The sequence below is a fragment of the Mobula hypostoma genome, chromosome 19 (assembly GCF_963921235.1).
Source record: "Mobula hypostoma chromosome 19, sMobHyp1.1, whole genome shotgun sequence".
Classification (NCBI taxonomy): Eukaryota; Metazoa; Chordata; class Chondrichthyes; order Myliobatiformes; family Myliobatidae; genus Mobula; species Mobula hypostoma.
The window spans coordinates 15,499,989-15,520,812 of NC_086115.1; the positions used below are offsets into that span (position 1 = coordinate 15,499,989).

Genomic DNA, 20,824 nt, shown 5'->3' on the forward strand with positions numbered 1-20,824 from the left:
AACCTTGTGTCGGGCCGAGATGCAATGTTTTATAACCCTCAGGGCTTGAGTCTGATCGTATCTGGGTTTCACTGTACTTTGCCTGTTTCTGTCTGTTAATTTCTAATGAAGTGCTTGACCTGTTTTATGTTTGTATTGCATTCATTATTTTGCCTTCCTTGTTGGGTGTGCAAACAGTCAGCTCCACTGAGCTCGGCCTCTCCCTTCCCCGTCTCTCCCAGTTCTCCTCTTCCTCTTCACAGACCCCACCCCCCAACCCCCATGCTCCTCTTCCCTTGGGATGTCAGCTGCACAGTTGGGGAGGGTCCCAACTCTCGACTGGTTCACATGACCAAGTCAATACTGATGAGCAGGCGGTCAATGCCAAAGATTGAAACCCAAGATCAGAAGTCATCCTGTTGACCGAATCCTGAGACCTGTCCTGCAGTTGGAGGACAGTGTGTGTTTGGTTACCCCCACCACCCCACAGTTCTTCTAAACCCTATTGGGTACGTCAAACGCTCCTCATACGTTAACCCTTTCATTCCCAGAATCTTTTTTTGTGAACCTCCTCTGGACCTTCTCCAATACCAGCACATCCCGTCTTAGATAAGGAGCCCAGAACTGCTCACAGTATTCCAAGTGAGGCCTCAACAATGCTTTATACAGCCTCAGCATTACATCCTTGCTTATATATACTAATACTTGTGAAATGAATGCTAACATTGCATTTGCCTTCCTCATCCCTGACTCAACCTGCAAGTTGCCCTTTTGAGAATCCTGCACAAGGACTCCCAAGTCCATTTTCACCTTGGATTTGTGAATGTTCTTCCCATTTGAGAAATAGTCTACACTCTTATTCCTTTTACAAAGTGCTGACCATACACTTCCCAAATCTGCTACTTCTTTGCACATTTGCCCGATGTGTCTAACTCCTTATGCAGTCTCCCTGCTTCCTCAACGCTACCTGCCCCTCCACCTGTCTTCATAATCTACAAATTTGGCCACAAAAATATCGATTTTGTCATCCAAACCATTGACAATGTAACAAGAAGCATTACCAACACTGATCCCTGTGAAACAGCACTAGCCACCGGCATCCAACGAGAAAAAGCTCCCTTTATTCCCACTCTTTGCCTCCTGGCAATCAGTCAATATCCTATCCATGCTAGAATCTTTCCTGTAATACCATGGGTTCTTTTCTTGTTAAGCAGCCTCGTGTGGCACCTTGTCAAAGGCCTTCTGAAAATCCAAGTACACAACATCAACTGACTCTCCTTTGTCTACCTGCTTGGTATTTCCTCAAAGAATTCCAACAGATTTGTCAGGCAAGATTTTCTATTAAGGAAACTATGCTGACTTTGGCCTATTTTATCATGTGCCTTCAAGTACCCTGAGACCTCATCCTTAACAATTGACTCCAATATCTTCCCAACTACTGAGGTTAGGCTAACTCTCCTGTAGTTTCCTTTTTTCTGCCTCACTCCCTTCTTGAATGGAGTGACATCTGCAGTTTTCCAGTCCTCTGGAACCATGCCAGAAGTTAGTAATTCTTGAAAGATCATTACTGATGCCTCCACAATATCTTCAGCCACCTCTTTCAGAACCCTGGGATTTACCCCATCTGGTCCAGGTAACTTATCTACCTTCAGACCTTTCAGTTTCCCAAAAACCTCCCTAGTAATGGTAACTTCACACACTTCATGACCCCTGACACCTGGAGCTTCCACAGTGAAGACAGATGCAAAATACTTATTTAGTTTGTCTGCCATTTCCTTGTCCCCCAATACTACTTCTCCAGCACCATTTTCCAGATGTCCAATGTCTACGAGGCTACTCTTTTACATTTGTACATCTGAAGAAACTTTTGGTATCCTCTTTGATATGGTTGGCTAGCTTACCTTCATATTTCATCTTTTCCTCCTTTATAACTTTTTTAATTGCCTTCTGTTGGGTTTTTAAAACTTCTGAATCCTCTAATTTCCTGATTTTTGGTCAATTCTGTGCTCTCTTTCTTACTTTTATGATGGCTTTGACTTTGCTTGTCAGCCACGGTTGCATCATCCTGCCTTTAGAATACTTCCTCTTCCTTGTGATGTGTCTATCCTGCGTCTTCCAAATTTATTCTAGAAAGTCCAGCCGTTGCTGCTCTGCTGTCATCCCTGCTCATGTCCCCTACCAACCAACTTTGGCCAGCTCTTCTCTCATGCCTCTATAATTCACATTACTCCACTGTAATACTGATATATCTGACTTTGACTACTCCCTCGTAAATTGCGGAGTGGATTCTATCATATTATGATCACTGTCTTCTAAGGGTTCCTTTAGCATAAGCTCCCTAATTGAATCAAATTAATTACACAACACCCAATCCAGAATAGCTGATCCCTTAAAGGGCTCAAGCACAAGTTGTTCTAAAAAGACATCCTGCAGGCATTCTATAAATTCTCTCCTGGGATCCCGCACCAACCTGATCTTCCCAGTTGACCAACATATTGAAATCCACAGCCCCCCCCATGACTATTGTACCATTGCCCTTTAACATGCGTTTTCTATCTCCCATTCCTCCAGCGATCTGTGTATATTGAGTTCTGGTAAACATGTTATGTTGGTGCTGGAGTGTGCGCCCTGCCCCCAGTACATCGTTGGGTTGTGTTGGCTGTAAACAGAAACTATGCAATTCACTTGGTATGGTGGACACGTGATAAATAAATCTGAATCTGGTTTATTGTCCCTCTCAGCCCCATTCTCTTGCCTTCTCCCCATAACCTTTGACACCCTGACTAATCAAGAACCTGTTAACATCTGCTTTAAGTATACCCAATCTTGGCCTCCACAGCCGTCTGTGGCAATGAATTCCCCTGATTCACCACCCTCTGGTGAAGAAATTCCTCCTCCTCTCTGTTTTAAAGAGATGGAGGTCCTCCTACTGTGACGCTGTGCCCTCTGGTCCCAAACTCCCCCCACTCCAATGTCCTCTTCACATCCACTCTATCTCGGCCTGTTTACCTAACAGCGAGGCTGGGTAGCACAGCTGTGCGCTTTCAGACACACTGCCCTTCCCCCTGGCACAACCACAGAGGGCAGCCAATGTGGTCTGGACAGATGCTCGGCATCTGGGACTTAACAGGCCAGACACGGCGCAACGCTTTGATTCACGACAGCTGTTCCTTTGTGTTGTGCTGCTTTATCTGAGAATTTTGAGCTGGTTACCTTGAGTGCAGGCCAGAGACAGTGAAGGAATTTGTTTACGCTCTGCTAACCCGTTTCTAGCGCGGCAGTCCCTTGGCCGACGGCAAGCTTTGTAACTGCCGCACACTCTGGATTGCCGCAGGCTGTTCAGCTGAGACTCTCCGGGGGAATTGAGCATGGGGATTGTGGTCTGTTGTTTCGAATGCTAAATCAGTAGGTCGCCATCTCGAGTAACACCTCTGTGGATCTTCAGATCGTTTCTGACTGCAAGGAATGTTGGATGCTAACTTCTGAATATTTAACGGGGTTAATTTAACCTTAGCTTCTGGAGAGGGTGCTTTTTCTTCTATCTCTCTCTCCTCCGCATGAGGACACACACTCAATGTTTTAGGAACAACTTATTCCCCTCTGCCATCAGATTTCTGAATAACAGAAGCTATTTCTTGCACTGCTTGTTTATAGTTTGGTATTTCTTATAGTATCTTGTATTTTTTTTAATGCTGCTCTGTACTGCAGCCACAAAACAACAGATTTTGTAACATACCTGTATGTCTGTGATCATAAGCCAGATTCTGATTAACAGAGGGAGGCTCTGTGTAATTAAACAAGTCCCAGAGATTCTCAGCACCCAAAGTGCTTTGGCTTATCCCTGCCAGACAAGGTCAAAGTGAAGTTTATTGTCTTATGCACAGGTGCAGTGGACTTGCAGGCACATAGCCACAGTTAAGCAGCTTTCACAAGAATTGATCATTAAATTATACACAGTTGTTACAAGAAAATACAACTGCAACAAGGAAAAAAAAGCACGTCTGCCTTGATCTGTGTTGCTAGGCGGCAGTGAGCAAGGTTGTGCCAGTGGGTTCGAGAACTGAATGGTTGGAGGGAGGTAGCTGTTCCTGAACCTGGTGATGTGGGACTTCAGGCTCCTGTACCTGGCTGTGGGAAGGTGGCGTGGGCCAGACGATGGGGATCTTTGGACGTTGCCGTCTCGAGGCAGTGTCTCATGTAAATACAACTGATGGTGGAGGTATGGGGGCTACGTTTGTGCACGGAAATGACAAACGTACTATAGTTAAGCCGCCGCCCGTCTGCCAGCCTATAGCCTGTACGTCACAAGCTCGTCCAGCGGCAAGGTGTAAATGTGGGATCGATTCCTGCCCCACCCCCATCTCACACTCTCTCTTTAGAGGGTGAAAGGGGGGTTGGTGTCCAGAAATCCTGTTCTTGAAGTGAAAACACACTTCCCTCTACTCCCCTGTTAGTTATCCCAAGTTCCCCTTAGTTACCAGTCTCTCTGGTAATGGAAAATAGTTCATCTTGTTCATTCTGGTTGGGCCTAGGGTAATTTTATGCACATTCTGGTTGGGCCTAGGGCAATTTTTTGCATATTCTGGTTAAATCTTGCATTGCAGCGAGCCCAAGCCTGAAGCGTTTCTTCTCGGTAATGAGCTGACCATCACTGGCTGTGCCCCCTACACCTCCACCCCCTCAACCTCCCTGTTGCCCCAGCGCTGTCTCCATCATCTCCCAGCCCCTCCGACTGGCTCCGTTCATAAGACCATAAGCCATAGGAGCAGAATTAGGCCATTCAGCCCATCAAGTCTGCCCTACTTTTCAATCATGGCTGAATTATTATCCCTCTCAACCCCATTCTCCTGCCTTCTCCCCGTAACCTTTGATACCCTTACTAATCAGCAACTTATCAACCTTTGCTTTAAATATACCCAATGACTGGGCTTCCTTCCACAGATGTCTTTGGTAATGAATTACATATTCACCACCCTTTGGCTAAAGAAATTACTCTCCATCTCCATTCTAAATGGACAGCCCTCAATTCTGAGGCTGTGTCCTCCGGTCCTAGTCTCTTTCCCATAACATGAAATATCATTTCCACATCCACTCTATCCAGACCTGTCAATGTTAAATAAATTTCAACCCCCATTCTTCTAAACCAGTGACTACAGGTCCAGAGCCATCAACTACTCCTCCTCATACATTAACCCTTTTATTCCCAGGACCATTCTTGTGAACCTCCTCTAGACCATCTCCAATGTCAGCACATCTTTTCTTAGATATGGGGCCCAGAACTCTCAATACTCCGAATGTGGTCCTCGTCATTACATCCATGCTTTTGTATGCTAGTCCTCTTGAAATTAATTTTAACATTGCATTTGCCTTCCTTGCCACTGGCTCAACCTGCAAGTTAACCTTTAGGGAATCCTGCGCGATTCCATATATGGTGTTTTGGGTTCCCTCCAGCCTGTCAGCCCCCCTTTCCCAATAATTGTCTGCAGTGGTGGATTTTATTTTTGTTCTGTAGCACAGTACAGGCCCTTTGGCCCACAATGCTGTGCTGACCTGTTATCCTACTTGAAGATCAATCTAATCCTTCCCTCCCACATTTTCCTTTCATCCTATCTAAATGCCCTTGAGGTATCTGTCTCTACCACCACCCCTGACAGCATCTTCCACACACCCAGCACTCTCTGTGAAGAGAGAATAACCTCTTTCTGACATTCTTTATGCGCACGCACACACACTTCCTCCCATTAGCTTAACAGTATTCCACCTCATTCTAGCCATTTCCACTCTGGCTGTCCACTCTATCTAGCCCTCTATCAAGTCACCTCTCATCCTCTGTCACCCCAAAGAGAAAAGCCTTGCCTCGCTCAACTTGTCCTCATAAGATGAGCTCTTCATATCCAGGCAGCATCCTGGTAAATGCCCTCTAAAGCTTCCTATAAAATCTCTGGTCCTGTATCTTGGCCACACTCCTCACACGGAGTGTCCATAGAAGCAAAATCCTGTGGTGGGGTGAGGGTGGGGGTGAGGATCAGCGGTGATTGAATGGCGGAGCAGACTCGATGGGCCAATGGATCTAATTCTGCTCCTTTGTCTTATGGTACACGAAGTCGGCAATAAAGGCAAAATTGCTGGAAACAGTCAGCAGGCCGACCAGCATCCACGGAGAAGGAAACGGGACTGTCAGTAGTCTTCCATCAGGATCCCAGAATGTTCAACAACTCAATGAAAGAATTTGTCTTGCTCTGTGGATGCTGCCTAACCTGCTGAGTGTTTCTGGTGTCACTTTGCTTTTCGTTGTTTCAGTCACGGAACATTGGGACTGCTTCTAATTTTCCTCCTTCTGTCCTATCCCCTCTGCCCTCAGGGATGAAGACATTGGCTGCTCCTGACTGGGATTGACGTTGAGTTCTAAGTTTTATTTCCATTACCGTGATCCTCCTGCTCTTAGTCAGCGGTTGCTGGCGAGAAGGATTTGGGCCCCGCCGATCGCAGTATTCATCAACATTTTGTCCCTGTCCTGTGACACCACTCTCAGCTCGGACATGCCACAGGTATGAACCCCCTGTCCTCCTTCTTCCCCTACCCCCTCACTCCAAGTCACCTGCCACTTTAAGTGAAGGCAGATGTAGCCTTTGTGTGTGTGCATTTGCGTGTTTCTGCCTTCAAAAGGATCGGTGGTGTGTTATGAAAATGATACTATTGTGGTTAAACTATTCTGAGGCTTTGACCATGAGTTTGAATCTCACTATTGCAACTAGGAAGTTGCACTTGTTTTAAATAGATCTGCAGTAAAAATCATATTGGCAGAGTTTGTGAAGCTGCTAGATTGTTGTAGACACCCAGCTTTTTCCACTAATGCATCTTCAGAGAATCTGCTGACCTTGTTCGGTCTGAACTGTGACTCCAAACCTACAGCGTAGTCGCCTCTTAACGGGAGCAATTAAGGATGGCCAATAAATGCTGGCGTTGTTTGACTCCCAGTGATCCCTAGTTGCCTCTGGATATCGGGGTCTCTAGTATTCTGTATTTTGAGCCCTCATTTCAAGTTAATATCAGAAAATGTATGCAACCTAAAATTCTTACTCTTCACAGACATCCACAAAACAACAAAAACCCAAAGCATGAATGAGGCAAACATCAGAACTCCGAAGCAACCCCCTCTCCCCTCCTTTAGCCATTGTGCCCCAGATTTAAGCCCATACAGAGCAGTTCGTGTGGGAAGTTCATGGTTGCCTTTAGTTTTGTGAGAACCCATTGACCAAATAAAAGTGAGACTTTGCCTCGGACTGAGAGTGGGTGGGACATCAGTGGAGGGCACCACAAGGCTGTACAGTGCCAGCAATCCGGGGTTTAATTCCTGTGGCTGTCCGTAAGGAGTACGTATGTACGTTCTCCCCATGACCGTGTGTGTATCGTCGGGTGCTCCGGGTGCTCCCACGATCCAAAGGCATAAAGGGTTAGGGTTAGTCAGCTGTGGGTAAGCTATGTTAGTGCTGGAACTATGGTGACACTTGTGGGCTGCCCCCCAGCACACTCTCAGGCTGTGTTGGTCGTTGATGCAAATGGCACATTTCACTGGATGCTTTGATGTACATGTGACAAAGTTCATCTTTAAACTTTGGAACATAGAAAACCTACAGCACAATACAGGCCCTTCGGTCCACAAAGCTGTGCCGAACATGTCCTTACCTTAGAACTACCTAGGCTTACCCATAGCCCTCTATTTTTCTAAGCTCCATGTATCTATCCAGGAGTCTCTTAAAAGACCCTATCATTTCCACCTCCACCAGCAGACTGCTGCCAGTCCATTCCACGCACTCACCACTCTCTGTGTAAAAAAAACAACTTACTCCTGACATCTCCTCTGTACCTACTGCCAAGCACCTTAAGTCTATACCCTCTCGTGCTAGCCATTTCAGCCCTGAGAAAAAGCCTCTGACTATCCACACGATCAGTGCCTCTCTTCACCTTATACACTTCTATCAGGTCACCTCTCATCCTCCATCACTCCAAGGAGAAAAGGCTGAGTTCACTCAACCTATTCTCATAAGGCATGTTCCCCAGTCCAGGCAACATCCTTGTAAATCTCCTCTGCACCCTTTCTATGGTTTCCACATCCTTCCTGTAGTGAGGCGACCAGAATTGAGCACAGAAACTTGTCGGATTTAGGAGACTGGGATGAAACCAAAAGTACTCGGTGGGGTGGGGGTGGAGGGAACCCACAGGCTGTATGGTTTTGGCTGTCTTTTCCATGTATCACCCCCCCCCCCAGTTTCCAACTTCACCGCCCCCCCCAAAGTGGCTTCACCTATCACTTTCCAGATCCTTTCCTTCCCTTCTCCCTATCTTTTTATTCTGACTTGGTCTCTCTTCCTTAAGGACTGGAAGGGATCTCAGCCCGAAACGTTGACTGTTTACTCATTTCCATGGATGCTGCCTGACCCGCTGGGTTCCTCCAGCGTTTTGTGTGTGTGTCGCTCTGGATTTCCAGCGTCTGCAGAACCCCTCATGTTAGCGACGAGAGATGTTGGGACTGCACCTGTCTGCAGGTTGTGCTGTCTGCCCCTTACGAGACGCTGAACTCCCGAAGCACCCCTCACCCCTTCGAACGCTGCACCTCACTTGGCTCAGAGGTGGCGACAGTGAACTTGTCCAGCTCCGGCATTACGGTGGAGCGTCTGGGATTTAAAGCAGTCCGCACAAGATGGCCAGCGGCTTTCTGTGTCTGCTCCCCTGCTCCTTGAGGGAGCTGAGCAGTCAGCCCCAATGCCCTCAAGAATCTTTACCCGTTCGACAAATTAAATGTTGATAACCTGTTCATTCCATCACAAGGCCATTATACATTGGAGCAGAATTAATCCATTCAGCCCATCGGGTCTGTTCTGCCATTCAGTCAGGCTGCTTTTATTTTCAACCCCGTTCTGCAGCCTTTTCTCTGTAAACCTGAACCCCCTGACTAATCAAGAACCTATCAACCTCTGGCTTAAATACATCTGTACTGCCCTCACTGAGCAGTTGTAACATCAACTAGTCAGTCAGCCAAACTCCACTCAAAAATGACATGAGGGTCAGATTATAGGGTCCTCGCTCATTGCCATGGCATGGTGAATAAGGAGTGAAAAGCAACAAGCTGGATTTAGATAGAAACTTCTTTAGCTCCTCACATCAGCCTCTGGCCTACTGTCAGCCACTGTGCTTTTATACATCCTACTTCCTGGCTGCACAGGAAGTGACCTAAAACAGAACTGAAACTGCTGATTAGAGTGAAGGCCGAGTGCCCTGAATCACATAGAAAAGCATAAATGAGTTGCCCGAAATCCAGAGCAATACTCAGATGATTGGTCCCCCACAGCAATTCGTGGCAATGAATTCCACAGATTCACCACTCTCTGGCTAAAGAAATTCCTCCTCATCTCTACTCTAAAGGGATGTCCTTCTATTCTGAGGCAGTGCCTTCTGGTCCTAGACTTGTGGTCCTCTCCATGTCTACTTAGTCAGGTCTTTCAGCATCTGGTAGGTTTCAATGAGATTTTCTTCCCTCTCCCCACCCCCCAATTCATCAAGTACGGGCCCGGAGACATCAAACACACCTCATGTTTTAAACCTTTTATTCCTGAGGTCATTATGAATCTCCTCTAGACCCAGAGCATCTTTCGTTGGATACAGGGCCCAAAATTACTCACCGTATTTCAAATGTGGTCTGATCAGTGCCTCAGCATTACGTCCTTTTATATTTTAATCCTCTCAACTCGGAGACCAGATTATTTGTCATCTGGAGTAATTGTGTTATAACAAAACTCTGATTTCATTCAGCCTGACGCACAAAATGCTGGGGGAACTCAGCAGGTCGGACAGCACCTATGGAGAGGATTATTTGGGAGCATTTTTTTTTATTCATTGTACCTTGAAGTGGGCTTTAGTGGATCGGGCAGCAGGAGATTCGGCAGATGCTGGAAATCTGGAGCAACACCACACAGAATTTTTGGAGGGACCCAGAAGGGTCTGGTCCTGAAACATCGGTTGTTCATTCCCCTCTGTAGATGCCTGATCTGCTAAGTTCCTCCAGCATTCTGTGTCTGTGTCTGTATGTGTGTGGTGATGAGGTGCTCTGGCACCAGAAGGTGCATCATTGGAGTTTTAAGTTCTCAAAACTTGCCAGTTACAGCTTTTGACCCTGATTGGATGGTTTTACCATCCCCTCTTTTCTATTGCTTGCTCTGGCCTCTTACTGTATCTCTTCTCCTCACCTGCCTATCACCTCCCCCTGGTGCCCCTCTTCCTTCCCTGTCTCTCCTCTCTGGTCAGATTTCTTCTTCTCCAGCCCTTGGCCTTTTCCACCTGTCACTCCCAGCTTCTTACTCCTCCCCTCCCCCCCCCCACCCCCACTCCTGGCTTTACCTATCGCCTTCTAGCTTGTACTCCGTCCCTGTTCTCTACCACTTTATTCTGCCGTCTTCCCCCTCCCTGTCCAGTCCTGATGAAGGGTCTTGGCCCGAAACGTTGACTGTTTATTTCCGTCAATGTGTGCGTTGTTCTGGATTTCCAACATTTGCAGAAAGTTGCTGGTGAACACAGCAGGCCAGGCAGCATCTCTAGGAAGAGGTACAGTCGACGTTTCAGGCCGAGACCCTTCATCAGGACTAACTGAAAGAAGAGATAGTAAGAGATTTGAGAGTGGGAGGGGGAGATCTGAAATCACCTGTCCAGCTCTTGGTTCCATCCCTCCGCCTCCTGTCTTCTCCTATCATTTCGGATCTCCCCCTCCCCCTCCCACTTTCAAATCTCTTACTATCTCTTCTTTCAGTTAGTCCTGATGAAGGGTCTCGGCCCGAAACGTCGACTGTACCTCTTCCTAGAGATGCTGCCTGGCCTGCTGTGTTCACCAGCAACTTTGATGAGATTTTACAGGATATGCCAGTGATGCTAGAACTGATTCCGGGTGACGGATCCCAAAAGATGACAGCTACCGAGGGCCGTGCATTTAGTCCTGGCTTCCAGGCGTGGAATAAAGGTTGCACCCTAAACTACAGCTGTGGGGAACGTTTGCAGCAGTAACTATGCCTGTGATCATCCCAGAGCATTGCTGGTTGAAGTACCTTGTCCAACAGCTTTGTGCTGGCCAGTGTGTGCACAGCAAGATCCAGCAAACCGCCGTTAGTTGGATGGTGATCAACTGACAAAGGAGCTGGAGGAGCTCAGTGGGTCGGGCAGCATCTGTGGAAAGAAATGCGTGGTCAACATTTCGGGTCAAGCCTCTTCATTGGGACTGGCAAAGCAGGGGGGATGCACAGTACATAAAAGGGAGGGGGGCAAGCATGAGGTGGATCAAGATGAGGGGGTGAATGGGGAGGAGGGGAGGAATGAGAACTATGTCAGCAGCTGAGATGTGACGGGTGGAAGAAAATGGAATCTGATGGGAGATGAAGGAGATGGAATACAGGGAGGCAGATGAGGAAGGAGCGTGTGGATGAGGGGCAGATGGATGGGGGACAGGTGGATCCGGAGGGGATGTGGGTGGGAAAGGGAATGAGGGAGTGGTTACTGGAAGTTTTGGGGGTTCGTAAAGGGACCAGATAGCACTTGCGGTGTCCTGTAATTTCATAAGACAAGATAACAGAGCAGGCTTAGGTCATCAGCCCATCGAGCTTACTCTGCCGTTCCATCACTGCTGATTTATTTTCTCTCTCAACTCCGTTCTCCTGCCTTGTCCCGGTAACCTTTGACACTCTTCCTAATCAAGACACTGTCAACCTCCACCTCAAACACACTCGGAGGCCAGGCCTCCGCAGCCGTTTGTGGCAATGATTCACCAGCTCTGGCTGAAGAAATTCCTCCTCATCTCTGTTCTAAATGAACGTCCTTGTATTCTAATTCGGGGTGTTTTGCTCAAGGTTTCCAGCGTCTGCAGAATCCCTTGTGTTTATGATTTCCTTTCGGATGCCACTGGACACCTGAGGGATGTCTGTCGGTGAGGTAGGGCCTGAGGGATGTCTGTCGGTGAGGTAGGGCCTGAGGCATGTCTGTCGGTGAGGTAGGGCCTGAGGCATGTCTGTCGGTGAGGTAGGGCCTGAGGGATGTCTGTCGGTGAGGTAGGGCCTGAGGCATGTCTGTCGGTGAGGTAGGGCCTGAGGCATGTCTGTCGGTGAGGTAGGGCCTGAGGCATGTCTGTCGGTGAGGTAGGGCCTGAGGGATGTCTGTCGGTGAGGTAGGGCCTGAGGCATGTCTGTCGGTGAGGTAGGGCCTGAGGGATGTCTGTCGGTGAGGTAGGGCCTGAGGCATGTCTGTCGGTGAGGTAGGGCCTGAGGGATGTCTGTCGGTGAGGTAGGGCCTGAGGGATGTCTGTCGGTGAGGTAGGACCTGAGGCATGTCTGTCGGTGAGGTAGGGCCTGAGGGATGTCTGTCGGTGAGGTAGGGCCTGAGGGATGTCTGTCGGTGAGGTAGGGCCTGAGGGATGTCTGTTGGTGAGGTAGGACCTCTGGCAGTGCAGTCCCCCACTCCTGGTGGTGCAGGGGCATTCACTGCAAGGATCTGGGCATCACTCATCCCTGCTCCTCAGGGTGGCAGTGAGCTGAGAGGCTAGCTCGCCCGTGACACGGCACGGAAGTCAACAGTGAGTCTGCGGTCACCAACAACCAGACTGCGCGAGACGGGAGACTCCCCCTTTTTAGAGGGACACTGGTTAACTGGTCAGATTCCTGTTGCAAACCAGATAATCTCCAAATTTCAGACAGCTAAGAGTGGTGGTTCTTTAGCTGGTGTGATTCAAACTCTGTTCTCTAGATTGTTAACCCAGGCCTTGAGATTGCGTAGGAAACAGGAGCAGGAGTGGGCCATCTGGCCCATCAAGCCTGCTCCGCCATTCGACAAGATCCTGGCTGTGGACTGGGATCCACCTGCTTGCCTTCTCCCCAGAACCCGTAAGTCCCCTGCTGTGCAAACTGTGTCTAAAGTAAGGTGTAGAACAGCTACAGCACAGCCCTTTGGCCTACGATGTTGTGCCAATCTATATAAACTCACTCCATGGTCAATCTAACACAGCCCTTCGCTCTCCATTTTTCTTACATCCATATGCCTATCTAAGAGTCTCTTAAATGCCCTTACTGGGTTCCACACACCCACCAGTCTGTGATTTTTTTAAAAAAAATCTAACTTTGATATTCCCACCCCCCCCCATCCTCCTATTCTTTCCTCCAATCACCTTATGCCCTCTCGAATTAACCAAAAAAAGTCTCAGGCTGTCTGTGATCTGTGCCTCGTATGTTATACGCCTTTCATACTTCATTGCTCTGGAGAGAAAACGCCTAGCTCACTCAACCGATCCTCATAAGACATGCTGCCTAATCCAGGTGGTGTCCTGGGGGATCTCCTCCGCCACTCTCTGACATCGCCCCTAAACTTTCCTCACACCTCCCCACCATAAATGGATACCCTTTTGTATTGCTGAAGAGGCTGCTGGAACATATTTAATGAGGTAGCCTCAAGATCTTCCCTGAGCAGCGAATTACGCAGATTCACTACTCTGGGAAAGGCAGTTCCTTCTCATCTCCATCCAAAGCCTAGTCCAAGGACTGGGGAGGGTGTCGAAGGACAGGTGCTCCGTCTTATCAGGCAGTGAGATTCCTCCATAATGACGCCACGTCTTGCATTTGAGTGTGAAATGAATTTCTGCCGGCAGCCTCCCAAGAGGCCGAGGGTCAGGGAGGTTTCCATGGGAAGCGGATGCTTTGCGCCAGATTACATGTGATGCTGATAATCCTGTAGTGCCTGTGTCCTAGAAAGATGAGTCACTCAGAGGCTACCGCGGTAACCCACAAAGCTCCTCAGTGTTCAGTATAAAAGCAGCACTGTAAGCCCTTCTCCAAGCCTCGGCTAAAGATGTCTGGCGTTCTTTGCCCGTTACAAAGTAAACCACAGGCACGGGATCTTCATGCGAAGGGAGGTCCAGTGTCACTTTAGAGGCTTCTGTCTTGATGGGAAGGTGAAGTATGGCCAGTCTGCTTTCATCCTTGCCTGTATTACAAGTGGGCAAGCTGGAGAGAGTGCAGGGAAAATGTACAAGGATGTGGCCAGGACTCAAGGCTGATGTATAGGGAGCCGTTGTCCAGGCTGGGACGTTACTCCGTGGTGTAAAAGAGTGTTGGAGACCAAGGAGTGACTGTGGAGGTGTATTAGCAGCGAGTTTATTGCTCAAGCTACAGCCTCCCATCTGGGTTCAGTCCTGACGTCTGCCGCAATCAGAATCGGGTTTAATATCACTGGTATTCATTGCAAATTTTGCTGTTTTGCAGCAAGTGTACATTGCAATATACAATAAAAACTGGAAATTACCGGGGCAGGGGGAGTGGTGAGGTAGTGTTCATGTGTTCAATGTCCATCTGTCTGTCTGGAGTTTGTATGTTCTCCCTGTGACTGCGTAAGTCCCCCCTCTCCGAGCTCCAGATTCCTCCCACACCTCAAAAACGGGCAGGTCAGTGGGTTGACTGGCTGTTGTAAATTGTCCCTCAGTGTGTGGGTAAGGGATAAAATCTTGAGGGGGGGGAAGAATGTGACAGGATCAGTGTAGGATTAGTATAAATAGATGGTTCATGGTTGGTATGGACTTGATGGGCCAAAGGGCCTATTTCTTTGCTGGATCTCTCTCTATGCTCCTTGATTATTTTATGTAGGTACTCACAGTCCCCTGGGAAGACAACATCGATGAAGCCCATGAGCGCAAGTCAACCAAGTATGCAGAGTTAAGATCAGAGTGCAGAGACGGAGGGTGGAAGGTCTCACGCTCTCCATTCGAAGTAGGCTGCCGTGGGTTTATTGCGTTCACTCTCCAGAAGTGGCTGCGTGACCTTGGCTTCACTAGAAGAGAGATCAAGTCAACCAGCAGGGCTGTAGCTGAGGCAGCAGAGAAAGGATCAGCATGGGTGTGGACCAAGTATGTCCAGAGGGGCAGATAGTCAGACAGTGTATACATATCTTGCAAACCCTTCAGTAGTTGCATAGACACCTGAAGAGCAGACTATCTGTTGGATGGAAGTGACCAACAACTCTGATAGAGGCAGATGCCAAGTTTTTAAGCTCACCAGTGGGAGGTGGTGCTTTAGCACTGCTGACCCACCACCTCGAGGGAGTCTTCATCATAAGCGGGCCGAAACTCCTGAAGACAGGTGGCAGATCAACTGATGACCCCACTGGTGATAGCACAGGACAGTTAACATCTTAGTCCACATGTATTTTGTAACTCTAGAGAGAGTGAACACATTTTTTTCTACTAGGGAAGGAAGAACTAAAAGCTGAAGACGTGGTTTTAAGGTGGGAGGGGAAAGATTTTAAGGGGACCCAGAGGACAACTCCTCACGGAGAGTGGCAGGTGAGTGGAACAAGTTGCCAGAGGAAGTGTTAGCAGCAGGTAATATTACAACCTTCAAAAGACACTTGGATAGGACAGAATGTAGAGGGATATGGGCCAAATGGTGGGCATCTTGCCCAGTATAGAGGAGTTGGGCCAAAGTGCCTGTTACCCGGATGTATTAGTCTATGACCAGAGGTGATTGCAGTGTGTATCCAGGATTTAAGACTCTCTAGTCACTTGGAGCATCGATCTGGATGGTGAGTTGTTTGTTTCATTTAAACTAAACAGCAGTGTCGCAATGTGGACTAACTTTGATTTCACTTGCAGCCCAATGCCTGTGGGATGGAACCTGCGTTTGGGGATGCTTTTAGAAGCTGCACCTGTTACTCCTCCGATCAGACTGTTGCCAGCCCAGACAGCAGCCCAGACTCCGGCTTCCTGTACGAGCAGGTACAGCGACAGTGAATGTTTCCATCGTGTAAGGCACGAGGGGCCGTCAGCAGGGGTAGGAACTGATGTCAGCCCAACGACTGTACAGTGGACAATTTCCCATCTGGGTACAGCGAGAGACGAGGGAGCAACTGCCACAGGCTGAGAAGGGCATTTTGCCCAAGTTTCATCTACTTCTTAAAAGAAGCCTCCAATGCCCCATAAACGCTCGTTTCTCATACAGTGGCGCAGCAGCTAATGTAACACCTTACAGTGCAAACGATCAGGGTTCGATTCCCACCACTGTCTTTAAGGAGTTCGTACATTCTCCCCATGACCTCCGGGTGCCCCAGTTTGCTCCTGCATTCCAGAAATTTATGGGTTAGGATTAGTAAATTGCGGGCGTGCTATGTTGGCGTGGGAAGCGTGCCAACACTTGCAGAGCGCCCCCCCCCCATCACATCCTCACATTACTTTGGGCATTGACACAGACAACACATTTCACTGTATGCTTCAAAGTACATTTGGCAAACGAACCTAATCTTTAATTCTACTTTGAAAGTCGCTAGTCAGCCCGAGATCCTTTCCGTCAAAGTGTTCCGGTTTTAGCGCAGAGGGTCGAGTGTCCTCGGTGAATGGGGCCATCACGAAGGAGCCTCATCATTTGGGGCATGCCCTCCTCTCGTTACTACCATCCGGGAGGAGGTACAGGAGCCTGAGGATCCACACTCAACAGTTCAGAAGCAGTTCTTCCCCTCGGACCCACGAACACTACCTTGTTTATTGATTTAGTAATTTACAGTAATTTTGTGTTTTTTGCTCTGTACAGCTGCCACAAATCAACAACTTTCCAGTCACGAGACGAGCGATAATAAACCTGTTTCTGGAATGTACTGGGTGCTCACCCCTTTACCAGAGGGACGCAGATTGCGCACCTGTACCCACTTTTCACCCCCCCCCGGTGAGGCTGAGGGCCTGCTGCAGCCCCCGCCGAGGGTGGGCCGGGATTTCCCTTGACCGTCATCGCTAAATTTCCACCACCTGAGTGGGGGGCAGGGAGGAGGCGCAATTGACCTCGAACTCGGGCTGGCAGGAGGGAGAACGATGGCTTTGGGGGCATACAAAAGATTGAAGTACATCTACTACCTTCAGGTTCATTTTATTGTAGGCATTTACAGGAAAATAAAAAATACAATAGAATTTATGAAAAACCGTGCTGGAGTAACAAACAACAAATGTGCAAAAGAAGGCAAACTGGAGCATTTAAAACAATACCAAGAATGTAAGTTGTAAAGAGTCCTTGAAACTGAATCTCTGGGTCATAAGATCACTTCAGAGTTTGGTGAGTGAAGTTATCCACGCTGGTTAAGGAGCCTGATGGTTGTAGGGTGATGACTGCTCCTGAGCCTTGTGGTGTGTGAATTAAGGCCCCTGTACCTCCTGGTCGATGGCAGTAGTGAGAAGAGAGCGTGGAGGCCCTTGATGATGGATGCTGCTTTCCTGTGGCGCCATTCCTTGGGGATGTGGTCAGTGGTGGCGAGGGCTTTGCCTGTAATAGGATGTGTTGTATCCACCACTTTCTGTGGCTTTTCCGGTTCCTGGGCATTGGTGTTTCCGGATCAGATTGTGATACAACCAGTTAGGATACAGCATTTAGGAAGGAGAAGGAAAATCTGGCTGAGTGGTGCCACAACTTGTTACTCAATGTCAGCAAGAGTGAGAAGCTGATTATCGAAGAAAGCAGAGGTCCATGAGCCAGTCCTCAGAGGTGGAGAGGGTCAGCAACTTCAGATTCCTCTGCTTTGCCATTTCAGAGGACCTGTCTGGAGCCCAGCACGCAAGTGCAGTTACAAAGCAAGCCTGTAGTTCCTTAGGAGTTTGTGAGGATTCAGCACGGCATCTAAAACCTTGACAAATTTCAGTAGATATATGGTGGAGAATGTATTGACTGGCTACCTCACAGCCTGGTATGGAAACACCAATGCTTTTGAACGGAAAGTCCTACAGAAAGCAATGTTATGTTTAGCAACTTCAAAACTTTAAACTGAAAGGAAGAACAAGTGAGCTGAGAATGCAAGACTAACTTAATATTTTACTTTAGTGAGGTGTGCATATATCACGTAGTGTCATAATGTAAGCCATTCTTGCATTTCTACATATAACCATAATGAATCATGTAAACAGAGAATGCTTAATCTAACAATATATGTACAAAATTGCATAAATAATACTCCTCTTTGCTTAGATGTAAACTTCAACTCACTACATACACAGTGTACTATTATTATGCAGCTACTGTAGAGACAGCCACAGTATAGTCATTTTTAAGTTGTCTCATGCAGGCCTAAAGATTAAATTGCTGTGGAGGATTTCTTACTTGATGAGGGGTGGGGGTCACTCTGCTTGGTGGCTGTGAAACAATCTCAGGTTCTGGGGCCTCATCCGTGGTTGTTGTAGGAGTTGATACCAAGACTGCAAGAAATGGCCTGGCAGTCGCAGAAGGCTACCCGACAGCTCTGGGCACCTTTCTTCTTCCTTTTTCATTGTCTAGGAAGTGCATCTTGATCTTGAGAAGGATCATGAGTTATTCTCCTATTAATCCTTTTATTGCTCCCTTTCTGGTCTGATCTTTCCTCTCGGTTTCCTCAACCACAGCATCCTCTGATGAATCCTCTGTTTTCTTATCTCCATTGACTCTGTCCTTTTTGACCTTCCATTCATCCAGCTGGGCTTTAGTCTTTGCATCCGCTTTTATAAGCAGTTTTCTTTGTCTCCCACTTGAAGTTCATGCAATAACCTTAATGCATGCAGAGTAGATTCTGGTTCTTTATACTCACAAATGCTGAATGTGTGCAACTTTCCTGAAGCTCCTTGAACTCTCTTCCAGCTTAACACCAAGCCACATTTTGCAAGTAACTTCCTGATTAATAGATCAAGAGGTTTCTCAGGTATGTTGCCTACGAAAGCTGTTGTAGTCAGACCACTGCTTTCGTAGCTTTCACGATTCCTCTGAGCCAATAAGCTTTCCAAACAAAGACACAGAGATTGGCACCAATGTATGGTTTCCCTCTGGGCAACGGTTCATGGTGCACAGCATGGAGACAGTTGTGGCATCATCTAGTAACTTTCTTAATTTGCTTTCAGTGACTCTGTATTGCAGGGGTGTGGTGTGGCATGTTGATGGTGGATGGATCTCCAATCGAGTTGTGGTTGTCTCAACCACTCATACCCCTGTCTGCTGCCCCTCTTGTTGTCATATACATGCCCATAGTGGCTTATTGGTTGTTGTATTTCACTGTTACGAGCATCATTCCCACAAGAGTTATCTTTTCTCCAGTATAAATTTTTAGTTGGATATCTGCAGGCTTCAGCTTATTATTCTTGAAATGCTGTTCAAACTCATTTTTTGGAATGACCGAAATAGCTGAGCCAGCGACCAATTCCATTTTAATTAATTTGCCTTTCACTCCTAACTTAAGCCATATTGCTTGTTTATTGTTAGTTTTCATATTATAGATCTCAAAGCTAGCCAGTCCAGTGTCATCCTCATCATTATCTGATTTTTTTTCATCAACAGCATGCAGACTTTGAAAAGTGCAACTTGGCTTTTTAGCTTTCTTTTCCCTGTGCTGTTAATTTATTTTTGTCTGCCCGATGTGCTCTTTGTAAGCATCCTAGTTACTAGTTTGCATTTTCTGCAAGTTTCACCTTTAAATCTGAATTGGTCCAGTGAATGTGAGCCTCTGCCACAAGGGTAACACGATTTGTTCAGCCAGGTCAGTTTCTGTTTAGATATTGCAATTTTGTTCATGCTCAGTTTCATTCCTGACTGCAACTTAATTGCATCTCTGGCTGCTGTTTCCATTGATTCTACAATTTGAGCTGCTCTTTTAAATGTAAGTTGTGCTTCAGTTAGGAGCTGCTTTTGAATGATTTCCTGTAGAGTTCCACAAACTAAACTATACTTCAGAGAATAATTAAGCCCATTACTGAACTGACAATGCTCAGACAATCTCTTCAACTTAGCCATTCATGCAAAATGGACTCCCCCTTCTTTTTGATTCTGCTTATGAAACGTAAAGCATTCTGCAGTCAACAATGGTTTTGGTTCTAAATGTTCCTTCATTACTTTCACAATATCAGCAAAGCTCATATCGGCTGGTTTGGTTGGAGCAGTTAAACTTTGAAGCAAACTGTATGCCTTTAGACTAAATGGACTCTGTAAAATGTTTCTCATTGGCTATTCCATTTGCTTCAAAATACTGTTCAATTAGCTCAGTTTGCATGGTCAGTTAACCATTGAGCAATCAAATGCATCTATATTTCTGATGTAGCCAGCCATTTCTGTTTTTTTTTAATGATTATCACCTGGTACTCACTGTTTATGAACCCGCAAATTCTTCCATTTTCTGCCTTTTTTAAACTTGATTGTTTCTGCACATGCTGTGTTTTTTTTAAAAAAATGCTTGTTCCTTGTGGCGCTTCAACAGGTCAGTAGCCATCTTGGGTTTGTTTTAAAAATACTTTGTCACCACTGTTATGTTTTGTAAATTCACCATGTTAAACTTCTTCAAAGGAAAAATAAGAGAGCCGGGAACGCGAGTCTAATTTCATGTTTTACTTTTACATATCAGAGTGGTAGTGTCATGATGTATGAAATTCATGTATTTTTACATACAGCCATCATGAATTATTTAAATAACAAAGATTTCTTGATCCAGAGGTTCTGAACCTTTATGCCATGGGCCCCTACTATTAACCGAGGGGTCCCTGGACCCCCAAGTTGGGAACCCCTGGTTTAATCAAATATATTTACAAAATTACTCAGATATTACTGAAATACTGAATACATGACAGATATAGCTGTGCCCATCACAAGTTCCCTCCCTATCATTGAGCATGGCTGTACAGAGTATTGTCGCAGGAAAGCAACATCCATCGACAGAGACCCTCACCACCCAGGTCGTATTCTCTGCTCGCTGCTGATATTGGGAAGCAGGTAGAGGAGCCTCAGGACTCTCGCCACCAGTTTCAAGAACAGTTTTTACCCCTCAGCCATCGGGCTCTTGAACAAAA

The 20,824-nt window shown here is 47.0% G+C and overlaps 1 protein-coding gene across 3 annotated transcripts in view; it reads left to right on the plus strand.

Moving 5' to 3' along the window:
- LOC134358849 (CREB3 regulatory factor-like) overlaps positions 1 to 20,824 on the plus strand; it is a 98,333-nt gene that overhangs the window by 60,321 nt on the left and 17,188 nt on the right. For 2 of the 3 annotated variants that reach the window (XM_063071410.1, XM_063071412.1), the window contains exons 3-4: positions 6,341 to 6,527; positions 15,647 to 15,769. In XM_063071410.1, coding sequence (XP_062927480.1) covers positions 6,519 to 6,527; positions 15,647 to 15,769 — 132 coding nt within the window. In that variant the 5' untranslated portion in view covers positions 6,341 to 6,518. The remainder of the gene's footprint in view (positions 1 to 6,340; positions 6,528 to 15,646; positions 15,770 to 20,824) is intronic. The other variant, XM_063071411.1, reaches the window with a different exon arrangement.